The 26942-nt window shown below is 45.2% G+C and overlaps 1 protein-coding gene across 2 annotated transcripts in view; it reads left to right on the top strand.

Annotated features, from left to right (window-relative positions):
• The window catches only part of Ptprt (protein tyrosine phosphatase receptor type T), a 1048660-nt gene that overhangs the window by 261313 nt on the left and 760405 nt on the right, over nucleotides 1-26942 (top strand). For both annotated transcript variants that reach the window (XM_027945221.3, XM_027945220.3), the window contains exon 2: nucleotides 3584-3709. In XM_027945221.3, the coding sequence (XP_027801022.1) occupies nucleotides 3584-3709 (126 nt within the window). The remainder of the gene's footprint in view (nucleotides 1-3583; nucleotides 3710-26942) is intronic.

Genomic DNA, 26942 nt, shown 5'->3' with positions numbered 1-26942 from the left:
TGTGGTGAGATCCAGGGTTTGAATATTTCCTGCTTCAGTCCAGGGGCAGCATGGCTTCCCTTTCTTCTCCTCCCTCCTTGGCTCCAAGTGGCCCTGATGTTACAGTCAGGGCTTGGGCTGGTGGCGTGGCTCTGCGTCTCTGTCATCCCTGAGAGTTCCCAGTTCCTTTTGAGGCTCTGGAACTTTAGACCTTACAACGGGAGGTTTCCTTATGGTCACCTTGTCCCTGCATCCCAGAAAATGATGGCTCAGGTGTGGGAAGGACCGAGGGCTAGGAGGTTGTGCCCCTCTGGCAGTGCCGATTGGTGTCAGGTTCTACAGTCCGGAGCTCACAGCCACTCTGTTTCTCAATCGGTTGACCAAGAGGAAGAAAACCCAGGGGTGACTTCTTGAAAAATACTCAAGTGTATTCTCTCTCCTGAATAGTTTTTAACACTTGTCTCGGAATCAAGCCAGACCAGCAGGGTGTGGGGTACCTAGATTGTGTCTTTGGGGTCCCAGTGAGTTGCTCTTCCTTGTGTGTGTTTGGGTGATGCTATCAATTTATATCGAAGAATGATTATAAGAAACATTTCCGTGAAATGGGCCATGCACTTGGGATGTGGATGTGGCTTCAGATATGGGGTGCTGTTTCGTTCCTGGATGTGAGGTTTTTGTTACAACGGTCCCTGCAGAGGAGCCTTGTCTGATCTAAACCCTTGGACTGGTTGTCATTTTCCTGAGTGATCTGATGTTTATTGCATGAACACAGTGTCCGGTACCTGGCCAATTTTTCCCATTTAATATTGGGTGTCAGAAGCGTAGAGTCAAACCTATCACCCCCCTTTTAGCAGATGGGCGTGAGGGAAATTGCAGCACGGATTTGTAACTCCCTCCTCTGTCCTGCTTCTCTTTCCTTTCCTGTCCTCAATTTGATTTTTGTCACCATGCTGTACTTTTCGGCTTCTATATTTATCAGGCTTCTGCAGCTGCACCAGTGACCAGTTAGACAGCATCCCTTTAATGTTGTTTTGCTTTGGATCTGAGGTCTCTCCCCCCAAAAAGCTTGTGATTGGCAAGGGAGCAATATTCAGAGGTGAAACAGTATCATTATGAGAGCTGTGATCTAACCAGTGGATTAATCCATTTGATTAATAATTGGAAAGACTACTATGCTGGGGAGTAACTCCAGGCAGGTAGGGCGTGGTTGGAGGAAGTAGGTCACTGGGGGTGTGCTCTGGGGTTTTATATTTTGGCCCTGGCACCTCTCTTGCTCTTTCTGCTTCCTGGATATCATGACCTGAGCAGCTTCCCTCCACTGTGCCCTCTGCCATGAAGTTCTGCCACACTTCAGGCCTGGAGCAACAGAGTTGGCCAACCAGGAACGGAACCTCTGATACCATGACCCAAATAAACTTTTCCTCCTCTAAGTTGTTCTTGTTCGGTATTTTGGCCACAGCGATGAAAATGTTGATTAACACAGAAAATGGTGGTCTGGGTTCTAGGTTGACATAAATCTCAGAGGGAAATTACATCCCCCAACTGTATTTCCTGCATTGCCTGGAGCCCAGGAATGAGCCATGTGTCCCAAGATTCAGATGACGGTGTGATCAAGTGCAGGACAGGCGCCCGTTTCTAGAATAGAAAGTCTTCTCTAAGAGAGACACTGAAGTCCCATTGAGGGATGACAAATTCTGCAGAGTGGGATAGAAATGGCAGCAGGGTCTGAATATCCCAAAGAGATAGTGGCTGAAGACAGAGTGCAGGCAGCTTTTGACTCCACGCTAAGTGAGCTCTCCCATCCCTTTGGAGGTCCTCACCACAGGAGGCCTGGAACCCCAATGTCAAAGGTCAGACTATCCTGTCGTAAGGGGAAAGTGTTTGCTGCAGAATGAAATGAACATCATAGCTCAGCAGCTGGAGGCAGCATGCAGCCTAGGAAAGTCTAGGAAAGGTCTGTGAAGCAGAGATGTGCCCCTGGTCATTCGGGGAACAAGACCTGACAGCAGTCAGCTCGGGGTTGACTGCCTACCTGTGATTGTGCAGGGTTTGGTAGGTGAAACTCAGGGCTTGGAAGAACAGGTGATTGTGCTGTTAGCATTTATTGCCTAAGATTCACTTGATGCTGTCTTAGTCCGTTTGTGCTGCTAAAACAAAATACATGAAACTGGGAAATTTATAAAAATAGAAATTTATTGCTCATGGTTCCAGAGGCTGGGGAGTCCAGGATCAAGTTTCAAGGAGGTTCAGTATCTCGTGAGGACGTTTTTCATAGATGGTGTCTTCTCTGTATCCTCGTGTGATAGAAGGAGCAAACAAGTTCCCTAAGGCCTCTTTTATAAGGCATGGATTCCATTCATGAGGGCTCTCCTAATCATCTCCCCAAAGTCCCACCTCTTAACACCATTGCGCGGGGGTAGGGGCGTAGGTTTGAACATATCAGTCTTTGCGGGGACATGAAGACATTCAGTCTATTGAAGATGTTGTTCTGTGTATGGTGGGGAACACATGGGCATTTACAGGAGTGGGAAGGTGATGTGATGATGTCTCTGAGCATAAGGGGACATAGAGGGACAGTATGGAGTGTGTCTGGGAGACCGGCCTGTAAGCTGCTGTGGGAATCAGACCTGCTGCCACCTCCTGCCTTCATATATTCTATGGGCCCCCCTGGACTGCCTCCACGGAGAGGCTCCCGCTCTTTAGAGTCCTGTTAATTCTCCTCCACTTCTTCCCCTCTCCCCTCCAGAACATCTGCAGGCACCTGTTTCTCTGGGCACACCACCGTGTCCTAGCTGGAGACTCCATTCTCTATCCCACATCTTTCATTGTCACCTCCCGGGGACTTTTGGCCCAAAGCATATGCTTAGTGAATCCTTGTCATATCGAGTGAACAACTTACTGTCAGACGGTGGATAGCTTGAACTTCGAGTTCAAAGGAGAAGCTTCACACGTTATCAGCATCCACTTTCCTGTCTTCCTGGTGTACGATCATTTAACTTCTCACCAGTGCACTTGCTGCTCCACGGAAACGTGGATTTTCAGAACGAGTTCACAGAGAAGGAGATGGGCATCAAGACCATATTCTGTGCCGCTTGCTTTTCCTATAATCCATTTGATGGTATTTCCCTCCACGTTAACAGGTGTGGAAACTGAGACTCGGGTGTTAAGCACGTGGGCCAAGTGTGCACAGCTTTGTACACCAAGGCATGGGTCCAGCTCTGCCGGACTCTGCAGCTAATGCCCTTCCTGCTGCCTCATAGCATCTCTCCGTGTTGAAGGAGCAGTTACAGAGGCATGCCCTGGCATTCATTTTTCCTACTTAGAATGAGATGTTGCTGTTTACTTTCTCAGGAAGGAAGATTGAAATCAATGTAACTAGCCTTATTAACTTTTTAAAACAGGGGGCCTGCAGATGCGAGTGCCCTTCCTAGGAGCACCAAAGCAAATATAAAAATCCAATTTGCTTGTCTTTTTTTTTTTTTTTTTTTTTAGTCTTCTTCAGAGTTTAAAATGCAAAGCCGTAAATGAAGAACCCATGAGACAAGGGTAACGAACCAAGCCTCAGACGTGGGGATGTATTTACCAATATCTCTTTTGTTTGCAGGTGGCTGTTCCTTTGATGAGCACTACAGCAATTGTGGATATAGTGTGGCCTTGGGGACCAATGGGTTCACCTGGGAGCAGATTAACACATGGGAGAAGCCAATGCTGGACCCAGCAGTGCCTACAGGTATGCGATCTGTCTCTTTTGGGGCCGTAATGGGGAAGAATTTTCTTATGGATTGAATTGTCTGAAAGGGCATAAGATAACTCCATAGGTAGTGAGTTTCTCATCCTCAGAGAAGTTCAAACCATGACTGAGGGAATTTTTTAGGATGTAGAGAGAGTCATGTATCACCTGGATTTAGGGATCTTTAGGATTTCTTTTACCTTTGAGATTCTAAGCTCTTGTTTGACCTAGGGTGTCACTGGCTTTGCTTGGGAATCTGATAGTGTTGGGATTTGGGAGAGAAGAAAGATCTGGGGATCTGGGGGAAGATTTGAAGTCTGTCCCTTTCTCCAGGCTGCACAGACACGGGTTGCAAGTACATAGGGAAAATTCCACAGTGTGAGCATTACTCCAAAAGTCTATGTCCTGACCTTCTGAATACCAAGCTTGTCCTCACTCAATGGAGCCAAAATTCCAGTGCAAACTCCTGATGGCTGTCTGCATGAGGTGGGCTGAGGAGAGGGACAGCTGATGCATTTTAGGGGGAATACCCAGAGGAGATGTGCTCATTCTCAGGGAGAACACTGGGAGACTGGGGTACCCCTGGAGGAGGTGCATCTTAAAGAGATGAGACAAGGTAGCAAGAATTGCAACCTGGGAAAGTTAAGACCTCCCTCTGGCCCAGCTGGGTTGGTGGGAGGAGAGGGTGGTCTTTCTCTGTGGGTCCTTTGGGCTGAGGGCTCCCACAGCCCACCCAGTCCTGGTTTCCCAGCAGCCCCTCTTGATGCTGGCCCTTGCTTTTCTTTGTCTCCTTGGCTTTCTCTGACCTTTAAGCATCTGTGTTCTTTGGGTGGCTCTGTCCTCTTTCTACCGTGGGCCTCGCCACTCCCATGGCTTCTGATACTGTCTGTCCCCTGGTGATTCCAACATTCATGACTCCAGCCCACATCTCTCTTATGGGCTTTAGACCTACACAGCCCACTGTCCAGTGTCTTCTCGGCCACCTCTGGTGAAGGGGGTTTTCCAGGATGCCATTAAGCTGGAGGCAGAGAAGATGCTTGGAGATGTTCAGCTGAGGGTGTGGCCTCATGGGCCAAAGCAGAAGGCTCCTGGATGGCTCTGATTAGAGGCTGTTGAGGGTATGTATTGTGTAAGTTTCTTTTGAGTGTTAGTGTAAGCCTTGGGTAGGACGAAGGTGTGCTGTAGTATAAAAAGGAGCATTTCAGATCTGTTAGCTTCTTGTTTCATATAGCGAAGTCATCCACAGCTGCACGTGCTCATGAGGAAGGTGACGTGGAGCATCCTCTGCAGCTGTTGTCCCATTGTGATTTAACCTCAGAAGTGCCTTGGTTTAGATGATACTCGTTCCTCCTGCTGGAGACACCAAGAGCCCCAAATACCTGTACTTCGAGCATGTCACATGGTCTCTGCTCTGCTGGCCATCTTTGATATTGGCTGAATAAATCTGGATCCTATAGTGTGTGTTATGTGTGTGCATGCGTGTTGACACGCATGCACACATGCGGGATGTGTGCATGAAAGTGTATGTGTGCCTGCTCTTTCTGCTCATCCTTGGCCCACCCGAGGCCCTGCAGGGTCTTGTAGGCTTCCCCAGCTCAATGTCTCCAAAACTGAGCTCTTAATCCTTCCTTCCTCCTTCCCTGTCTCCTCAGTCCCCAATGTTCCTTGTCCTGGGAAAACCCGCTTCACCCACTTGGCTGCTGATTCAGAACCCAGAGGGCAGAGTTCTCTCTGCTCTCTTCCCCCTTTTTCAAATCACTGCTTCACCCCTGCCTTACCCCTTGAGTGCATCTTGGGTGTTTCCAAGCCTCTCTGTCTCTGTACCACTTGCTGGTAGAGAGCTCCTCCGGCTCTTTTCTGGGTAACTGGAGAACTTTCTAACAGGCTCCTTGACTTTAATCCTTTCTCTATCCAGAAACCAAAGAAGTTATTCTAGAATATCAGCCTGTGACTGTTCCCTCTTCCCTACCTGGTCTCTGTCCAGTTTCTGCTTAGAGTCATTCTGTGGCTTCATTGCTCTGAGAAGACCAGAGTCCCACTGCAGCCTTGAGGCCTTGACGTCTGAGCTGACAACCTCCGCGATCACCCTCATCCAGTCCCACTCTCCACTCTGCTCACTTTACAGCGGTTTCTGTCAGTTTCCAGAATGTTCCAACTCTGCTGCCTCAGGGATTCACATGGTCCTCTCCATGGAAGCTTCCCTCCACCCTGCCCTCCTGGTCTTCTTCCTGTCTCAGTCTGGGACAGCTCCCACCCTAATGAGCCCCTCACCCCCGCACACTGCACTTTTCCCAATGACACATGTCATAGCTGGGTTATTTGCTCAGGGTGTGCTTTGCCCCCAGATGAGAAGCTCCGTGTAACTGGGGACCGTGGCAGTCTGCTCCCGCTGTGTCTTCAGTGTCCACTGCAATAGATCCCTAGGTGTTCACCAAACAACGTCTTGCTGGATGGCTGCGTGGATGGACGGGCAAAGGGTCTTACTCCAGTGGCTTTGTAATGAAGGAATGAAGGGTGCACATCCTTTGGGCCTCGCTCTTTTCCCCTTTGCTACTGTCCTTCCCATTTTACAGATCAGAAAACCAGTGTTCTGAGCTGCCAAGTGAGATGGCTGCTCTTTGCTCAGGCCACTGTTTCTCCCCAGAGACGAGACGCTAACTTCTAATCTTAATTTTCTCAGTCCCTCATTACAGCAGAGTGTCATTTCATAAATATTGGATTGTGCTAATACAATCTTCTGAGCTGTTCTAAATAGAGGCATTTGATAACGATCACTGGAATTATTCTGTCATGACGTGCCTGTGGATTCCAGGGGCCGCGGTGCTGCTTAGGCAGAGAGCATGAAAGCGAATTTGGATTAGGCGGAATTGTTTGTTCTTCTCTTGGGCAAAGGCTGGAATCTGACTCTCTCTCTCTCTCTCTCTCTCTCTCAAACCGAGCCATTTCCATCTCTCCTGAAATCTCGTTTGAGTCTGTTGATTCAGATGTTCCATAGCCTTTTATGGACCCCCTGTGTGTGAGAGACAAGCTCTGTGCTGTTCTTGATCAGGGTAAATCAGAACATGTCATTTTATCACTTAATCCCTCCAGTGGCCTGGCACATAGGATGAAATCTCCACTCCTCTTCCTGCCAGTAAGCTCCCCACAATCTAGTGTCATCTGCAAGACCCCTTTCTTCTCTCTCAAAATGCTCCAGACACACTGGCTGTTCTCCATTTGTTGGACATGTTGTTCTTTCCTGGCCCAGGACCTTTGTACATGCTGTTCCCACTCACGGGAATGATTCTCTTCACTCTTCTCTTGGCCCGTTTCTTCAGGTCTCAGCTCACACAGCTTCCCACAGAGCTCTTTCCTCATCTGTTGATCTTTGCCCATAAACCCTCTCTCTGGATCTCTCTCCTGTCCATGGAACTGACAGATCTCCTCCAGCCTCCCCCATCTTGGTGGAGCCTGAGGAACAGCCTGGAACCAACCAACTGCAGAGCCACATGAAGCCCAGAGGCAACAGGGCTTGGGAGTTTCCCTCTAATGCCTGCAGGACATTATTTTAAGTGTCAGGAATGAAGGAGGGATGACGCTCAGGCTGCCCCCTGAGTTTTTGTATCTCTTGTATCTGCTGCATTTATATCTCTCATTGACATCAACTTCGCTCTGACCCCGAGCCCCTAGAGAGGCAAGATGTTAAATTTGAGTCACCACTGGGGTCCCACATTCCCCAGGTTCCGTGACTTCCTGGAGACTTAAGCCAGCCCTTGTGATGTCCTCCAAGGAGCTGGCTACCTGAGGTCTCCTTGTGATTCCACTGCTTCCTTCCAGGGCTGGGAGCCATTGTCTGGGCTCAGCCAGCCCAACTGCCCCACCCAGCATCCCTTCTGTGGCCTGCCCCTCCTCAGGGTTTGCTGCTGAGCAGGGCAGGGCCAGAAAACCCTCTCTGTGGCCTTCCTGGGGTGGGGATTCTTCCCGAGCCTTCTTAGCCCTCAGAGGCACCTCCCTCTTGGCCTGGCTTCTCTGCAGCCCACATCGTACTCTCTACAGTGAGTTTAAACTTAGGGGGAAAAAAAAGAAGAAATGAGGGAATCCTGACTTCAAGCAGCATCTTCTCTGCTTCTCCGGCTCACGTGTATTTCTAGAGCAGGGAAATACAGGGAATTGCATAGTTGCATGATGGGAGGGAGGGCAGGGACAGGGACGGGGTCCTGTCTGGGAGAACACACAGGCGCACACGCATCAGGAGGTTTCAACCCGTCAGCCTGACACGGCAGCAGGTGTGGGCCCCGAGGCGGTCCGGGTTTTCCTTCAGGCCCCTGGGCCTCGACTGTGTGTTCCCACCTTGCTCTGACTGCTGAGGATATAGATAGAGGACTGGTGACAGTTATGGATAGAATTGTCCCTCCAAAGATGAGCTGAAGTCCTAATTCCTGGTGCTGTGAATATGATCTTATTTGGAAAGGGGGTCCCTATAGGCATAACTGAGTTATGATGAGACTGTCATACTGGACCCTAATCCAGGGTGATTGGTGGAGGCAGAGGCACAGGGCAGGAGGCCTCGTGAAGATGGAGGGGGAGGTGGGAGTGATGCCTCTACCAGCCAAGGGGTGCCAAGGATCATCCTCAGACCAGGAAGGAAGCATTCCTTACCCTGAGCCTGTGGAGGGAACATAGCCCTGCCAACACTGTGTTGAGGCTTCTGTCTTCCATCCCAGCCACCTGACCCTACCACCAGCCAGGGCACCTCTTAGAGAACTTAGAAGAAGAGTTAAGTTTCCAATATTTCAAGAGCCCTGTGTGGGTTCTCTTCTAAGGAAGTTGGCATTGGCCATCTGTCCATTCCAACCAAGGACTAGATCCGGTATCTTCACATTTCAACTAATGTGCCACCTTCCCATGAGTTCAAGGATATTGTCACCTCTTTATTTTGGAGAAGGCTGAGTCCTGGAGAAGGAAGGGGCTGGTCCAAGGTTATGTGAGCTTCGTGTGGCACAGGAGGTAGCTTGAATCCCCCATGGGTGAGAAATATACTACGTTCAGGGTGCTGTCATCAATTAAGTATCTTTTAAAATGATTCTTATTTGCCGTCATGATTTATGATGGCAGAAATAATGCATATTCTTTGAAGAGGATATGCACAATAGAGATAGCAACCACAAATGAAATGAAAGTCACACATGCTTAGAAACTCACATAAATATCTATTTTTCTATTTAATGCTGGTTTTTAGCATTCTCTTCATGTCATTAAATATTCCTCAAAAGCATGTTTTCTGAAAGCTTCAGGGCTTTCTGTTCCAGTGGCTGTTCCACAATTTATTTAACTACTCTGTACCGTTGCATATTTAAGTTCCTCGTCGTGACTCCCAACTCGCGTGGTAGGGAGTGCCCACATACACCCCTGCGCTCATCCCTGGGGTGAATTATCAACCTTGCATTCATATGTACGTAATTCTGTTTTCCCTTATGCACCAAAACCCCCAGAAAGCTGTGCATTATTTTTGAGATCTGGAGGAAGAATATCATCCACATGTTAACCATGTAGTCCTAGAAATTTGCCCATGAGTTGATGGTTGGGAAGTGTTTTGTGAATTCTGAAGCACAAAACACAATTCAGAATTGTGGGGTCCCTTGCATGTACTTCTTGGCTTAGGCACTGGATGGGGAATTGAGTTGAACTAGTATCAACCAGAGTGCTCCAAACGCTGGCTGATTCAGGTGGACGTCAGCTGTCAGAAGTACAATGGACTCTTCCGTAGGACAGTATGAGGCAGGGTTGTTCATGGTCTGTGTACCAAGAGAGCTTCTGTCCCCCTAGGCAAGGACAACATTGTTAAATGAATTGCTCTTCTTTTTTTTTAAAATTTTTTATTGTTGGTTGTTCAAAACATTACATGTTTCTTGATATATCATATTTCACACTTTGATTCAAGTGGGTTATGAACTCCCATTTTTACCCCATATACAGATTGCAGAATCACATTAGTTACACATCCATTGATTTACATATTGCCATACTAGTGTCTGTTGTGTTCTGCTGCCTTTCCTATCCTCTACTATGCCCCCTCCCCTCCCCTCCCCTCCCCTCTTCTGTCTCTACCCCCTCTACTGTCATTCATTTCTCCCCCTTGTATTATTTTTCCCTTTCCCCTCACTTCCTCTTGTATGTACTTTTGTATAACCCTGAGGGTCTCCTTCCATTTCCATGCAATTTCCCTTCTCTCTCCCTTTCCCTCCCACCTCTCATCCTTATTTAATGTTAATCTTCTCCTGCTCTTCGTCCCTACTCTGTTCTTAGCTACTGTCCTTATATCAAAGAAGACATTTGGCATTTGTTTTTTAGGGATTGGCTAGCTTCACTTAGCATAATCTGCTCTAATGCCATCCATTTCCCTGCAAATTCTATGATTTTGTCATTTTTTAATGCAGAGTAATACACCATTGTGTATAAATGCCACATTTTTTTTATCCATTCGTCTATTGAAGGGCATCTAGGTTGGTTCCACAGTCTTGCTATTGTGAATTGTGCTGCTATGAACATCGATGTAGCAGTGTCCCTGTAGCATGCTCTTTTTAGGTCTTTAGGGAATAGACCGAGAAGGGGAATAGCTGGGTCAAATGGTGGTTCCATTCCCAGCTTTCCAAGAAATCTCCATACTGCTTTCCAAATTGGCTGCACCAATTTGCAGTCCCACCAGCAATGTACAAGTGTACCCTTTTCCCCACATCCTCGCCAGCACTTGTTGTTGTTTGACTTCATAATGGCTGCCAATCTTACTGGAGTGAGATGGTATCTTAGGGTGGTTTTGATTTGCATTTCTCTGACTGCTAGAGATGGTGAGCATTTTTTCATGTACTTGTTGATTGACTGTATGTCCTCCTCTGAGAAGTGTCTGTTCAGGTCCTTGGCCCATTTGTTGATTGGGTTGTTTGTTATCTTATTGTCTAATTTTTTGAGTTCTTTGTATACTCTGGATATTAGGGCTCTATCTGAAGTGTGAGGAGTAAAGATTTGTTCCCAGGATGTAGGCTCCCTATTTACCTCTCTTATTGTTTCTTTTGCTGAGAAAAAACTTTTTAGTTTGAGTAAGTCCCATTTGTTGATTCTAGTTATTAACTTTTGTGCTATGGGTGTCCTATTGAGGAATTTGGAGCCCGACCCCACCATATGTAGATCGTAGCCAACTTTTTCTTCTATCAGATGGCGTGTCTCTGATTTGATATCAAGCTCCTTGATCCATTTTGAATTAGCTTTTGTGCATGGCGAGAGAAAGGGATTCAGTTTCATTTTGTTGCATATGGATTTCCAGTTTTCCCAGCACCATTTGTTGAAGATGCTATCCTTCCTCCATTGCATGCTTTTGAATTGCTCTTCTTAATAGTTGAACTTTCCCATGATATATCCTCAGTGCGTGTCTCCTGCCTCTGCTTCCTCTTCTGTCCTCTCTGTGTTTTGTTCTGGGAGTCCAGTCTTCAGTCCTGCTTGTGGATTTTGGGGACCCTGCTGCCCAGGACTTTCCATCTAGGAAGGAGGAGCCTGCAGCCAGAGGCTGGTGAGTTGGCATGTCCAGTGGTCGTGGTGGTGTCCAGCCACGGTGTTTGTACACAAAGACCTTGTGGGACTTCTTGCTTGGGGGTCACCTAGAGCGGCTTCTGCTTGTTTATCAAGCCTGATCCTAAAACTTCCTTTTCATGATTAGCTTTCCAGTGTTCTTCTGGAACTTTCCTACTTTGAGACAGATGGTTGATTTTTCTTGTTTCAGCCACAAACCCTGCAGGTCACACCCCCATGCCTTTCTTGTACTTGCTGACCCTTTGGCTACAGCAGGCCTCCTCTTCCCCTTCCTCCTCCATCGGAGGCCTTCCCAATACTCCCTGCAGCACTCGCCTCCTCTCTATGCTGCTCTTGCTGAGTTCCATCGGCCGTGTTGTCTCTGATCCCCTACCAGGACTGCGTGCCTCCCCAGGGCATGGGCTGAATTCCTTGTGCCCTGCGTGGGGCCTGGCATGGAGAGTGGTCCATAGGGGCTCCCTGGTGTTAGGGAAGTCAGGGAGAAGGGATTTCAGGGGACCTTGGCGTTTGCAGGGCACCTGTAGCTTTTATGTTTGGAGCATCTGCTCTCAGCTTACCGAGGCTGGGGCGAGGATGGGCCACTTGGTACCACAGCCCAGTTGTTTGGGCTCTTCTGCTCTGGAGTTGAAACCAGCATTCTTGGGGCAAATACAGGACTCTGGTGATTCTTCCTTGCTTCATGCCAGGGCCTGGAATATAGTCACAAGCATGCGGAGGGACATGTAAGCGGCTTCCCTTGCAAAAACATGATACCTTCCAAATGGACCCACGTTCCTTTACTGTAGCACTTACATTGAAATGACCTGGATAAGCAGGGCTTCAAGTCTCCTCATTTGCTTCTGATATTATTATTGATTGGTTTAAAGCTATAAGTTCTTTGCTTCCATTTAGCTAGTTACACTTTTTTTCTTCCATCTTTAATGACAAACGATTACATATTCTTAAAAATGCTGAGTTGGTACTTATATGTTAACTCCCTCCACCCCATCTCAGCTCACCCCAATATCTCTACTATCAGATTGGAAAAAGAGAGGGACAGAGAGAGAGGGAGAGGAAGAAGGAGGAGGGGAAAGAAAGGAAAGAAGAGGGAGACAGGGAGAGATGTTTGTGGAGAGTAATAGTGATAGGCGATTTTTTGATAATGATTCTTTTGTGTAAGTACTATCCTCACCACTTTAAATATAGCAACATGTTTAATCCTTGCAACAGTCCCCAGATGTAGATATATTTATCTGCATTTTTATAAACGTGGCAATTCAGGCATAGAAAGTTTGAATGACTTGCCCAAAGTCCTGGTTGACATTTGGTGGAGCCAAATTTGCCCTGGGGAAGTCTGGGTCAACTCTGTACTTCTTCATGAGTAGTAATGAGTAGGATCAGAGCTTCCCAGTGGTTCTGCCGTGGATCTGTTTCCCTGCCGTGGGGTTGAGATCTAGTTTCCACCTTGTAAGGCCACAGGGTTCTCTCCCCAGTGATGTACTGTGTTTTATTCAACCAACACCCAGGAAGTGGCAGTGGGAGAAGAAAAAAAGTCAAAATGTTCTCACACACTCAAACTGAAGGGAAGATCTTTGTCTACAAAGCGCTCCTAGAAAAGAACTTACAAAGCTGCTCATATTATGGGATGGTCTCTCATGTATTCAGAATCACAAAATTAATTGGGAAACATGCATTAGCCTGCAATGACCCCAATCAATGCTTGTTTGGGATGTTTACGTGGATCACAGAATTGGTAAGAAAAAAAGGCCAGAAAATTGAATACGGGTTTAGTAATTATCCCAGAGGATATGACCAAATAAAGATGAATGCTGGTGGTCATTAGAAACAAATGTCCTAAAGATGGCTTTGACCAGCAAAATAAAATCTTGCAGAAATAAGTAAATGGGAAGATACATCTATTTTAACACACACACGATCTTATACTGGATTCCAGAAGTATTGCATTCACAGTGGTGGCTTACAGTCTGGATCTTAAGCGTCCCCCAGAGGGCTGTGAATGGTGGCTTGGCCACCAGAGTGGCCTGTTGAGAGCTGGTGGGTTACTTTCAGGAGATCTTTGGATCACTGGGGGTGAGCCATGGATGGGGATTGTGGGTCTCCAGCCCCTTCCTCTTCCGAGGCCACAAGGGGAGTGGATTCACCATGATGGGCTGCCTGCCGAGGCCCAAAGCAATGGGGCCATTTCATCATGGACAGAGACCTCTACGAGATGAGCCAAGATAACCCTTTCCCTGTACGGGCTGATTATCGCAGGTACTTGGTAGAGTGACAACTGTGATCAATACTGTGTAACTGGAAGCAAAAGGTGACATAGACGGGTATCTTTCAACTCTTCTGGTGGCAGTCACTGCTGCTGCATGTGCCTATGAAGAGCTGGGATAAAGGCATCTGTGATATACGGGAATGGACAGTAAACACCTATTTTTCTTTTACCCCAACATACGTACACCACCTACTGGACAGTGTTCTAAGGGCTTTATGTACTTTTAATTCAGTCAATATTCCAACAACACTAGGAGCTACATACTGTTTTTACCGCTCTTTTACAGAGGACACCGAGTCCCAGAATGTTAAGTAACGTGCTCATGAACGGAGATTGGGTGCTGGCAGTCTGGCTGCAGGGCTTCTGGAGCACCGTCTACTTTTTAATGAATATTTCATTTATGAAAGGTGATTTTTAAATGCTTGTATATAATGAATATTAGATACCAGAAGTAGACATTGGACAGATTCATTTGTCTACACACCTAAAATTTTACATATTAAAGTTGTCTGAAGACCTTTTTGTGGGTTTTTTTCTTACTGGGAAAATGGGAAGAATGTTCTCCTTCTGACCACGAGGGCTGATCCTATCAGTTTGTTGAATTGACTCAGTCCGACATGGTGAACCTGCCTCTGGTTCAGAGAAGTCACGGCTAAACAGGAGTGTCATGGTGGCTGTCACGCACCAGAGACACCTTTGATAGGACAGTAAAGACAGCTTCCCTCCCAACTCCTCAGACCCCTGCTGCTTGAACTCCAGCCAGCCCAGGGCGACCTGAAGGAAGTCACTGGGGAACGTCCTCACAGTCTGGGCGATGCCAGCCCTGTGCCCAGCAATGTTCTCAAGGATGTTGGTCTGATGTGGCTACCGCCCCAGGGGCCAGGGCTCCTCCGCCTGAACACGCTCCTTTTTTAAATGCATATATTGTCTTTTTAAATGAGGAGACAGGTTTTCATATGCCTTGAGTTCTATGGCAATTTGAAATATAATTACACCTTTTGAGAGATTTGGAAAGAAAATTGTTTAGAACAAACAGAGTTGGTTTTTTTTTTAATTTAGTAAAAATAAGATGGCTTATGTATTTCCATAAAATAGAGTCCAACAATCTGGAAAAATCCAGTACGCACTGTAGTCTCATCAGGGGACATCCTCGACCTGCAGGGTGTGATCTGGTGGCACGGCCACACAGGGCTACTGAGCATGTGACTCATGGCTAGTCCTGTAAGAGTAAGACACACACCAAATTTCAAAAACTTAGTATGGAAAAGAGAACATAAAACATCTCAACTACTTTTGTGTTGACTCCATGTTGACACAATTATACCTTAGGTAGACAGGGTTAGATAAATTATTACAATTAAATTCTCGTTTCTGTTTACCTGTTTTAAAATGTGGCTATTAGAAAATTTCAAATTACCTCTGTGGCCTCTTGTTCTACCTGTTGGTTAATGCTTCCCTAAATGATCAGGTTTTCACCGTGTCGACAGCCTCCCATCCACAGGGATGTCTCTCTTTGGTAATAGTGACGGCTAACTTTTTTTGAACACTTACTATGTGCCAAGTTCTCTAATGTCTTGTCTCCTTTGTGGTTCACAGCCACCCCTACATAGCACAGTTACCCTTTGAGCTCCATTTTGCAGATGGGAAAGTCAGAGCACAAAGACCTCAGCAACGTGCTTCTTAGTCACGGAGGGACCAAGAGGCAGATGTGCTTTGAAAGCAGCCTGGCTCAGTGGCTCTCACTGATGGCTTCCTTTTTTTTTTCTTTTTTGCTCATGGACATAGGATTTTTGTCCCTGCCTTGCTGTGCTGACCACCCAGCCCTCTGGACCTCAGTTTCCCTGCTGAGGAGTGAGCTGTTCTGTCTCTCGGGTCCTTTTGGCTCTGCTTTCCCTGTGTTTTGTTTGTTTTTGAGGTTCCATGTGGGCTGTAGGCATATGCAGGGGCTGGGGGTTGACACTGTCTCACGACCAGGCCTCTTGGTTAGCCTGGGCCCTCTGTAGGTAGGGGAAGAGGTCCTGGGTGCCTGTTCCTCTCTGCCACGAACTTGAGACACCAAGTTTCTTTTCTCTGTGCTTCCTGCACCTGCTGCAATGATATGACTGTAAAACTAAGAAACCCCGATCCCACCCTAGTCTGCCGTTCACCTGCTCTGTAACCTTGGTCAGGCACTGCCTCTCTCTGGGCCTTATGAACTGCCATATGTAAAGCCAGGAATCAGGGTCTCTTCTGGCTCTAGCGTTCTTTGCTTTGTAATTTGCGAATCAAGGAGTAAAGGTGGCTTTTAAAATGGTAAGAATTGGGTGCTACATTTATAAGATAAGGCATTAGTGCAAAGTCCTGGGAGCCTCGCTTTGCTCCTCTCTGTCTGTCAGGCATGGGAGATGACTATGATTCTTTGAAAGGGGAGTTTGTCTTTGTGAGTGTGGACCCTCACTCATCCTAACCACAACCTCATTGAGCTGAGAGTTGACACTCAATATATAAAATCTTGGTGCCCTGCAAATGGCAGAGCAGCAGCAGGGCCTGTGGACAATCTGTCCTTGAGAGCCGAGCAGGAAAGGAAGCACCCAGTCAAGCTTAGGGCCCTGGCTGTGTCCTCAGGTAGTCCATAGAGCTGCAGGGATCTGCCACATGCTCAGGAAGGTCAAGGGTCCCTCCTTAGAATTTATTTTCCTCCCATTCATCAGGGAGATATTTCATTTCATTGATAGAATTACCCCATTTTTTAAAGAGACCTCCTGCTCCCCCCTGTGCCCCCCTGTTTTGGCACTGTGCTCTGTGCTAACGCAGTCGTCACATTTTACGTCTGGAAAGCAACTGCTTTCTAAACTTCCATTGAATCTGCCAATGTCTTTTAAAATTTCTTCCCTTCCTAAGCGTTCCGTTTCTCATTAGGAAACCCAAGTTGCACTTTCTCAGGATTTAAAGCATTATCTCTTGTCAGTAAAGCAACTGTAAAAGCTCTGGACAAGCAGGGATATTCTAGGCCTTGTACAGATCCTGAGAGTTTCTGAGGTTAAAATAAGACTTCTAGCTTCCCAGAGCCTGCTAAAAGCCAGAGCTGCTAAAACCTAATCATGTTGGGTCCAGCAGAGGGGATTCTGGTAAGAAAACCGAAGCTGCCATAGGTGTTTCAATCAGGAAGGGGTTTAATGGAGGGTGTTGGAGGCTTATAAAACCTTTAAAGCCCTCACACATATGGTTATATGATCTTAGACAAGGGAGTCAAGGCTACGCAATAGGGAAAGGGCAGTTTCTTTAACAAATGGTATTGCATAAGATTGATATTCACCTAAAGAAGAATGAAACTGGACCCTTACACCAAACATAAAATCTAACTCAAAATTGACTGAAAAACCTAAACATAAGACTTAAAACCACAAGAATTCTAGAAGAAGGTAGTGTGGAAATGTTTCATGACATTGAATTTAGGCAATGACTTTTTGGATTTGACACCAAAAGCACAAGCAATGAGAGCCCAAAGAGACGCATAGGACTACATCACACCTGAAGACTTAATGTGTGTTCAAGAAATGAGCAAGTGAAAGGCAGCCTGTGGCATGGGCGAAAATATCTGAAAATCATCTTTCTGATAAGGTTAATATCTGGAACATATAGAGAACTTTTTATGATTCGTCATCAACAACAACACAACAAAACCCCTAATTTAAAGAGAGCAAAAGACTTGAGCGCACATTTTTTTTTCAAAGACAAAGAAATGGCAACGAGTAAATGGGAAGATTTCCAATATCACTAATTATTAGAGAAATGCAAATTCAAACAACAATGAGATGCGCTCTTATATTCATTCAGATGGCTTTTATAACAGAAGAAACACATAAACCAAACAAAAAAATAATAATTATTAACAAGCAACAATCTGAAGATATTGGAACCTTTGTACCCTGTAGGTAGGACTTTAAAATGGTGTAACCTCTGCAGGAAACAGTATGGAAATGCTTTAAAAAATTAAAAACAGCACTATCATATGACCTAGCAATCCCAATTCTGGGTATACAGCCAAAAAATTAAAGGCAGAATTTTGAAGAGCTATTTATACACCCAAGTTCAGTGCAGCATTATTCACAATGGCCAAGACTGGAGGCTACCTACACATCCATCAATGTATAAAGAAAATTTGGTATTTCTGTACATTATCATATTTGCCTTAAAAAGGAATTCTGACCCCTAATACTACATGGATAGACCTTGAAGATGTTATGCTAAATGAAATCAATCCATAATAAAAGTCATACGCTTTATGATTTCACTTAAATGAATAGAGTAGCTGAACTCGTGGAAACAGAAAATAGACTGGTGAATTCCTGGGGCTAGGAAAAAGGGGAGTAGGACGTTTCTGCTCGATAGTGTCGTAGTTTATTCATACTGCTATAACAACATGGACAATTTATAAATAATAGTTTATTTCTCACAGTTCTGGAGTCCGAGAAGTTCAAGATCAAGTTTCTGGCAAGCTGGAGGTCTGGTGAAGTCTAGGTATCTGCTTTCAAGATGGCGCCTTGGCAAAAGGGAATGAAGTTCTGCCTAGCTCTCTTGAGCTCTTTCATAAGGCCATTATTCCCTTTCATAAGGACTTTGTCCTCATGACTTGATTTCCTCTTTAAGGCCCTACCTCTAAATGCCATCACATTAGGGGTTAAGTTCCAGCATATAAGTTTTGGGAGACAAAATCATTCAGGTCATCCTAAATGTGAATAGAGTTTCAGCTTTGCGAGAAGAAAGAGTTCTGTGGATTTGTCACGCAACAGTTTAAATAGAGTCAGCTCTCCAGAATGGTATACTTAAAAATGGCTAAGAGGACAATTTTATGTTATTTGTCCTTACCAGTCTTAAAAGATAATTATGAAGATAAAACAATGGTGCACTGTATGAATTTCAGGTGAGAAAAGCTGAAGAAATGTGATGGTCTAGTATAAAAAAAAAAGAAGAAGAAACAAAATCCAAAATCAATCAATCAATCAAACTAACAAATTTTGCCAAAGAAGCCAAGGTCTGGGAAATCATCAGTGATGTCCAGGCAACTAGGATGGGCCCCAGTTTCAGGGAATTTCCACCATGGATCTGAGCTACTGAGCTACTGCAGCCCTGAAGTGGGGGCTGTGTCTCACACCCTTATTGCTGCCTGTTTGCCTGCTCACTTTGCCCTATTCTCTGCACCCCTCCCACATTATTATTATTATTATTATTATTATTTTGCCTTGGGAAACATGGATCCTGGGAATTCCCTTCTGCTTCCTACCTTGCCCCAGGACAGGACACTGGACAGCTCTCTCTCTTGACTCAGAAGCTCCCTTGGAGCAGGAATCAGCATCTCCATTCCCAGCTACTCTCTCTCACCTCCTGGAACTGGCTTTGGCTTCCAGAGTGCCCTCAATTAATATTGAGTAAGTGAGTGAGAGAAAGATTAAAATGTTAAACTCCTTGGAAACAGGTTTAAAGGAAACAGAGAATCTGACGTGGCTGAGATACTCACTTGCAGTCCAGAGTGCGGTGCCTGGTGGATCTCATGGGGCCTGGACCCTGGATGCTGACATGTTGTGTGGCCTGGAGTCTCTCTGGGGCCCAAGGACCGTAGTCACACAGTGAAGGTCCCTAATCAGGCAATACTTACAGTTTCCTCTCTTTAGTACCACCCAGGATTCCTCGAGGTGTTCTGCTGCAGAGTGATTTATTTGTGACTGCAGCCAGGGACCTCACAGGGTCTTCAAGATAAAGAAAGGAGAGTGCGGAGTGCATGTGGGCATGGGCAGCCCTGAGCAGGTGGGGTCGGCGGGCCAGAGAGCCACCCCCAGGGTAGTTCCAGCCTCTGGAAAATAAGTCTCGTTGTTCTTTTCTGAGGGGCAGCAATAATTAGAAGAAAACCTGCACTAAACCCCAGTGTGGAGTGAAACAATGATCTGATTTTGACCATTTCAAACAAATGTCAGAAGCCTGACTTTTAGACTTTACACCAAGTTTTTGGGCTTTACAATATGGAAAAATAATAGAGTATTTGCCTGCATGAAAAGACTGCTTTCCTGCCTTTAAAATGAAACTTCAGCATTGATTCTCTGTATGGATGTCTCTCAGGAAGGATTCCAGAAGTGGACATGCATATAAAGTTCAAGGACACTGTGGCCAGAGTTTCTCTGGCTGGGAGTTTTCCCTCACCTATAAATGTAGGCAGTGCGATTGGGACCTGCAGTGTTAAATGGAGTAACGTAAGGGGAAAGAGAACCAAATGGTTGGTATGTGGGACTATAGGGGATTACAAGTCACCTTTGCCATCTCAGAGCGGGGTAGGTATGGTGGACCCCAGGTCTCATCCAGATGTGTTGTCACACTGTAAGGAAGCAGCTGCCTGTGTGTGACATATGAGGTTTTTCACCCAGCTTGGTCCACTCAAGTCCACTAGGGCCAGACCAGCTCTCCATAGCCCTGTGTGTTATAATTAGAGGGAGAGGGTAAGGCTAGGGCACAGAACTTCCTTCTTTTTTTTTTTTAAACATTTATTTTTTAGTTGTATTTGGACACAGTACATTTATTTTGTTTATTTTCACATGGTGCTGAGGATCGAACCCAGGGCCTCTCATGTGCTAGGTGAGCACTCTACTGCTAAGCCACAACCCCAGCCCAGAACTTCCTTCTTAAAATCCTGGAAGACAAGATGAGGGCCTCACTATCACCCACATGCCTATTATGTTAATCTTACTTAGGAAATGGGTTGAAGAAATCTATAAGCTTTTAGGGCTGGGACCTGCTGATCTGGGAGGGACTACTCATGAATCGTGAGCATTGGCGATCTAAAGGCTGGACAGCACTGTGGACTTGGCTTCTATTTTCAAGAGGACAAAAACATCTGTAGAGGGGTGTCTGCTAGCACAAGCCTGGACCACGCTTCCCCAGTCCCATTTCTAGATACAGAGCCATCTGGCATGGACCGCTGTCTCAGGTCTCTCCTCAAAGTCAGTGTTCTGCAATGGAGACCTCAGGAAGTAGGTCTCCTTAATGGTCCCAACTGCGGTGGGCGCTATGAGTTTATCAAATTGTAAGATGAGGCCTACTTCCCACCAGCATAGCTGCAAGGCCTCGTGCTTTGTCAGAGCTCAGCACTGTCACATGGCATCGACATAACACAGGGTCTTCCTATCGCAGGCATTCTGGTTTGAGTCCCAGCTCTGATGTTCACCATCCTATCCACATGCATGATGGAGGACCTCTCTGAACCTCGGTCTCTTTTATAACATAAGAATGATAGTACCTATCTGATTCACCCCACTTCTGTCAGAAGCAGTCAAGATAGTGGAGCTGAACATGTTTTGAGAACTCAGTGTCTCTGTATGGGTTTTATTGCTGCCACTATTATGTGACCTTAAGAGTCACGAGGCCTAGACTTCCAGTCTCAAAAGAAATGTAGTACTCTCAGCTAAAAAGACCACCCCCTGCTTACCCACCCAGCCCCCGGGAGGGCAGATTAGAACTGTTGTGGCTGCAAACCCAGCCAATATGGGCTGTAATATACTAAATTATCACTTGTTTTGCAGTCTTGACGAGAAAAATAAATGCAATTACACTCATGAATGTTGAAAAATGAAGCAAAGCAATGTGGATCGGCACATTTGAGGTGCTTTTCCAAACGAAAAGCTGCATACAATGAATGCTAATGGGCTCCCTCCCTCCCGTGCTCTGGCATATGGTACGACGTGATCTTTCTGAATTAAGGGAGCAGCTGTGCCAAGTGCCCAGCCCTGGTAGAGATGGCCCTGAACAGCCCCCATGGGAGGAGACATAGCAATGGACCCCAATTTCCTCTCTTGGCTGAGGACCCAGAAGAGGTCCAGTTTCCTAAAGCAGGTAACCACGGGATCTTGGTGGTACCTGTTGGCTTCAGGAACCTGGCTTCTCTTCTGTGGTTCTGTCATTCTGTGTGTAGGCACCCAGTGAGTGCTGCATGCCAGGCACCATGCTAGGAGCAGGAGAGGTGGATCTCATGGTACCCAGGCCGGATCCATCATCTAGCCTCTGGCCTTGTGCTTCAATGCGGTGGGTCACTAGCCACATTTCCTCTTGGGCGTAGCAGTGTGGCCAGCCCAAATGGGATGTGCTCCAAGTGTGAGTACATGCCAGATCTCAAAGTCTTAGTGGGGGCGGGGGGAGAAAGAGAAATAAGAATAAAATATCTTATTAATTTTTATATTGCTTAAGTGATGGAAAAGGTAATTCTTCAGACAGACACTCAGCCCTCTATATCTGAGGGTTCTGTAGCCATGAATTCAATCAACCTTGGCTGAAAATACTCAGGAAAGAAACCGCACCTGTACTGAACATGTACTGACTGTTTTTTCCCTTGTGGTTATTCCCCCAAATAATGCAGCATGATAACTATGTGCACTTTATTAGGTATTATAAATGATCCAGAGATGCTTTCACGTACATGGGACGGTGTCCATGTTATATGCAGATGCTACACCATTTTACCTAAGGCCCTTGAGCCCCTGAGGGTGTTGGTATCTGCAGGGGCATCTGGTACCAAGGGATGACTGTATTGGGCTAAGTAAAAAACACCAGAGTTAATTTCACCTGTTTCTTTTTACCTTTTTAGCAGAGCTGGTGGGAAATTTAAAATCTCAGACACGAGATTTTAATATCTCAGACTGCGTTTCTGTTGGACAGGGCTGATCTGGCTCCTCCCTGTGGGTCAGCTCCCTTCCTCTATCACATGCCCCTTGCTGGTGGCTCTCCAGCTGGCCCTTCAACACACCAGGTCACCAGGTCTTTCTTGCGTCAGGCCTTTGCTCTTCTTACAAGTTCTTCCCCAGTTCTTTCTCAACTCAAATGTCACCTTCTGTGGGAAGTATCCTCCGGCCATCTTTTCCATATACAAATTCCCTGTTCTTATCAAGACACTCCTTCCTTCTAGTCCCTATTGTTAAACTTGGGTATTGTATTTATTTGCTCGTTGGAGTATCTGTTTTCCCTAAGAGGACAGAAAGGCAGGGAGCTTCTCTGTCTTTTTTTTTTTTTTTTTTTTAATAATTTTTTTTAGTTGTTGATAGACCTTTATTTTATTTATTTATTTATTTTTAATGTGGTGCTGAGTATCGAACCCAGTGCCTCACACATGCTAGGCAAGCACTCTACCACAGAGCCACAATCCCAGCCCTGTTTTGTTTTCAATTCTAATCTCAGTGTCTGTCACAGCAACCAAAATACAGTAGGCACTCAAAAACTTTCTCTTAAGTGAATGCATGATTAAATATAACATTAATATCCCAAAGGAGAAAAATATTTGATTTATTTTTAGAGGTTGAAAAGACATTTGAAAGCATTCAACAGCAGGTCCTAATCTAACAGTTAAGGAAAATCTGGATGAAAAATATTTGACATACGAATGATTTAAATGGAGTTTTGTGAGATGGAGGTAGGATCGGGAGTAAGGGAATTAATCAGGAATGGAGAAGGGTGTATGAGCTGAGAACGGTGAAGCACCATTCTCTGGTTCTGAAGGACAAGGGCAGGGAGTGGTATTAGGGACTGCTGGTGTAGATCATAGAGGAACACAACCACCCTCAATGCCAGTGCCTGCCATTGGCCAACTTAGAAGCAATTGATACAAGAGGCTAGAAGAGGAGACCAAAGAAGTCAGCCTCTCTACAAAGCAGGGTAGAGACTGCATCTGGAGTGGCAGGGGAGGGTGGCAGTAGAGGAACAGAGAATAGCAGTCGTTCCCCAAAGACCCGGAAGGCTATTTTCTTAATGTGATAGAGCATGTCTATTCCAAACCAATAACCCATATCCTAAAAATATAACGATGCTCATGATCACTAAAGTTATTTAACATTTATTCAGGGATTTCTAGTAACTGAGTGGAAAGTATAATTATGGGAGAGATAAAAGTCATTATTTGCAGAGGATATTATTATCTAACAAAAACCCAAGAGAAATAAGTGTAAAACTATTACAACTCAATAAAAAAGACCAGTAAGGTTACTAGTTAGGAAATAAATACACAAAAATCAACAATTTCCTAAATCCTGGAAATAGCCAGTTAGGGAATGTAGTATTAAGGGATAAATTCTATAAAAGCAAAAAAAAAACTATAAAGGACTGAGGAATTAGCTCAAGAGTCAATATGCATAAAGCAAAACTAGGAAAATAAGCAAATGTTTATGCCTCATTCCTGTGCAGGGAAACCTGTGATTTTTAACCTTGGTGATTTAATTTAGTATATGAAATGCAAATTTTTTTTAAATTTAAAAATTTTTTAAAAAAATAAATGACAGAGGAATGTATTACAATTCTTATTACACATGTACAGCACATAAAATACATATTATTAATAGAAATGTATATGCAATGATATAAAATAATTTTAAACTTTAAAAAATAAATCATTATAGATGATTAAGCAAATGTTGGAAGAGAATAATGGAGGGAGATTCTACTTCCAAATTTTAGAAATATGTTCTGAAACCAGAATTGTTCTGATAGTGTATACCAATCCAAGGAGAGAAGGATATCTCAACAGAACAAAATATGTCTCTAAAAGGGTTGTGTGTCTACACACGTGTGCATGGACAAACTTAACATTTCCAATTAGTGAGATAAACCATCAGGAAACTGAAATGATAACCCACCCACACCAAGGTGTGGGCTGAATTGAAAGAGATTTTTATTTCATACTGTATATAAAAAGGTATCCTAGATAAATTAAGTACATCCCATTTGAAAGCATCTAAGACATGTAACAGAGAAAGATTTGAAAGCATCTAAGACATGTAACAGAAGTGGATATTTAAATAATCTTTGGGAGTAGGATAGTTTTCTGGTGATATCATTCAAGATAGAAGCAATAAAGGAAAAAAAAAATTATATATTAGTCCCTGCAAAACTATAAACAAAGTGAAAAGATCTACAAAAGTGTGCTGCTACTTGCAATACATATACAAAACAAATGATTGATATCATTAATATGAAAAGAGCTTTTACAAATCAATAACAGAAAGACAAATGATCCATTAGTTATATATTCTGTGTTGGGAACACTTCTGAGAAATACTGTTGGTATGAGTACAAACTGGTACAATATTCAGGGACAGCAATTTAATATCTGTCAAAAGCATGAACTATGTATATCTCTGATCAGAAATTTTACTTTTTGAAACTGCATTTCAAGGAAATAATCAGAGATAAGTATAAAGTGAAAAATGTATAGGGACATGTCCTATAAAATAGCACCTGACCTCCCAGAGTGTCACTTTGTTCACAGCTTGAGAGGACAAATCATCTTGCTTCCCAGGTGGCTGTGAGGGATATTTGGAATGATTGGCCCAGAAATGCCTGAGAGCTCTACACCCTGGGGAGATGGTGTGTGCTCAAGATGTGGGGCTGTCACTTTTCCTCTTACTTCCCATCTGGAGCCCTTTGAAGACTATGAGGCACCTCTCCTTGCTGTCTCAACTCTGGGAGGGGAGAGGAGAGAGCTCTGGGCCTTTGGTCAAGCTTAGCATGGCTGCTCTGAGGATGGATGCTCAGCTTGGCCCACAAGCATTTAATGAGGGACAGGACTTGACATAGGGATTAGTTGACTAAGATCTGCTTGACATCATTTTAGTTAGGGTCCTCTGAGTCCCCTTCTGGACTAAGTCTTGATCTTGACTTCTGTCTTGTCTCTGGCCTTCCTGGCCAGTTTGAACAAGAGTCCTCCTGCTAAGTTGGTTCAGTGAGAATCCTCCTGCCCTTGATATCTGTTTTAGTCTGTTTGGGCTGCTGTAACAAGATGTCATAAACTCAATGGCTTGGAACAACAGAAAGGTGTTTCTCATGGTTCTGGAGGCTGGGAAGCCCAAGATCAAGGTACCAGCAGAATCTGTGTGCAGCGAGGGCCTCTTTCTCATAGATGGTGGCTTCTTTCTGTGTCTTCACCTGGTGGAAGGCAGAACAGCTCTCTGGAGTGTTTTACAAGGGCATGGATCTCGTTCATGAGTGTTCTGCTCTCATGGCCTAGTCATCTCCCAGCGGTACCACCTCTTAATACCTGGAGGTTAGGCTTCAACACTTGAATTTGGGGAGGACATAAATAACTTGATCACCCTGGTCGGCATTCAGCCAGAATCTTCTTAGATTGTTTTAGCAAGAATCTTCTTACCCTTGTCTTCTCTCAGTACCTCTCCGTCCACTCACTCTGCTTTTTGACTACAAATCCATAGCTATCTATGCTTGATCCCGCTCCTGTTGCAATGGTCTTGAACAATGTCATCTTTACCATTTTAGCAGAGCAAGTAAGATTCCAGGCTGCCCCCTAGGAGCTTTGGATCTCACAGGTAAACAGGCAGGCAAAAGAATGACGGGTGGTGTGGAAAAGGAGCCTTCGTTCATGGATTCAACGCAGGATTTGAGGCCCCAGGGTATGTCTGGCCTGGGGGGATACAAACGCAAACAAGGTAATCCAGGTCCCTGCCCTCCTGAAGCTCTCAGTCTTATAAGGCAGATGCATGAAAACAGAAACAAAACCCCATAAACAGAAAAAATACAGAGGGGGCAGGTCACTCCTCTCTGGGGTTGGGCAGGGAATAGGAGTTCCAGGTGAACAGGAAAAACTTCCTGCGGCAGATGTAATGTGAGTTGCAGGGCCAGTGAGTTTAGCGTTGCTCGTGGGCAACAAGGCTCGCCGGCTTCAGAGCTCTTGTAAGCATATTTGTGAATAAGTCTGAGGGTGGGTGGCTTGGGAGCCAGCCTAGCATGCGCAGAGGCGGGGAGGAAGGCAGCTGAGGTTTCCAGAGGCAGTCCAGTTGAGAGGAGACACGGACAGGGAGATTATCCTAATAGGATTTCACAAAGACCACTTAGCAGTCGCTGAGCTCGGGGGAAAAATAGTTATGAGCTGAGGGTGGAGAAATAGCCAAGGATCTGGCAACTCTGCGAAAGCTTGGAGAGAAAAGCTGACAGCCAACAGACAGAACAAGATGATGCTTGCAAAAAGGTGAAAAGAATAGAAAAGGGGGAAAAAATACACCGAGAGATATGGATGGAAATGGAAACGCATTAATATAACTTGGGGGACGTGCATTAAGATAATTCCAACTCTAAGAAGGAGCAGAGCCAGGTCTTATTCATTATAGCACTTTGCACTGTCAGGGGACTCTTGAAAACTGATGTGGGCAGTGGAAGTCGGGATCTGGATGGATAGAAAGGATGCATGCATATATATTACTCAGGAAGAAAGAGGATGGATGATCTTCACCCCTCTTTTATAGAGATGGGGAAACTGAGGTGGAGAGGAGTAAAGTGACTTTTCCAGAGACACACAGCATAGTAAGTTTTGGAGCAGAGAGAACAGAATCTTGTACACTGCTGGTGGGGATGCTAAATGGGGCAGCCACTGGGGAAGTCAGTTGGCAGTCCCTC

The sequence above is a fragment of the Marmota flaviventris genome, chromosome 2 (genome assembly GCF_047511675.1).
Source record: "Marmota flaviventris isolate mMarFla1 chromosome 2, mMarFla1.hap1, whole genome shotgun sequence".
Taxonomy (NCBI): Eukaryota; Metazoa; Chordata; class Mammalia; order Rodentia; family Sciuridae; genus Marmota; species Marmota flaviventris.
This window is presented reverse-complemented; position numbering and strand designations above follow the sequence as displayed.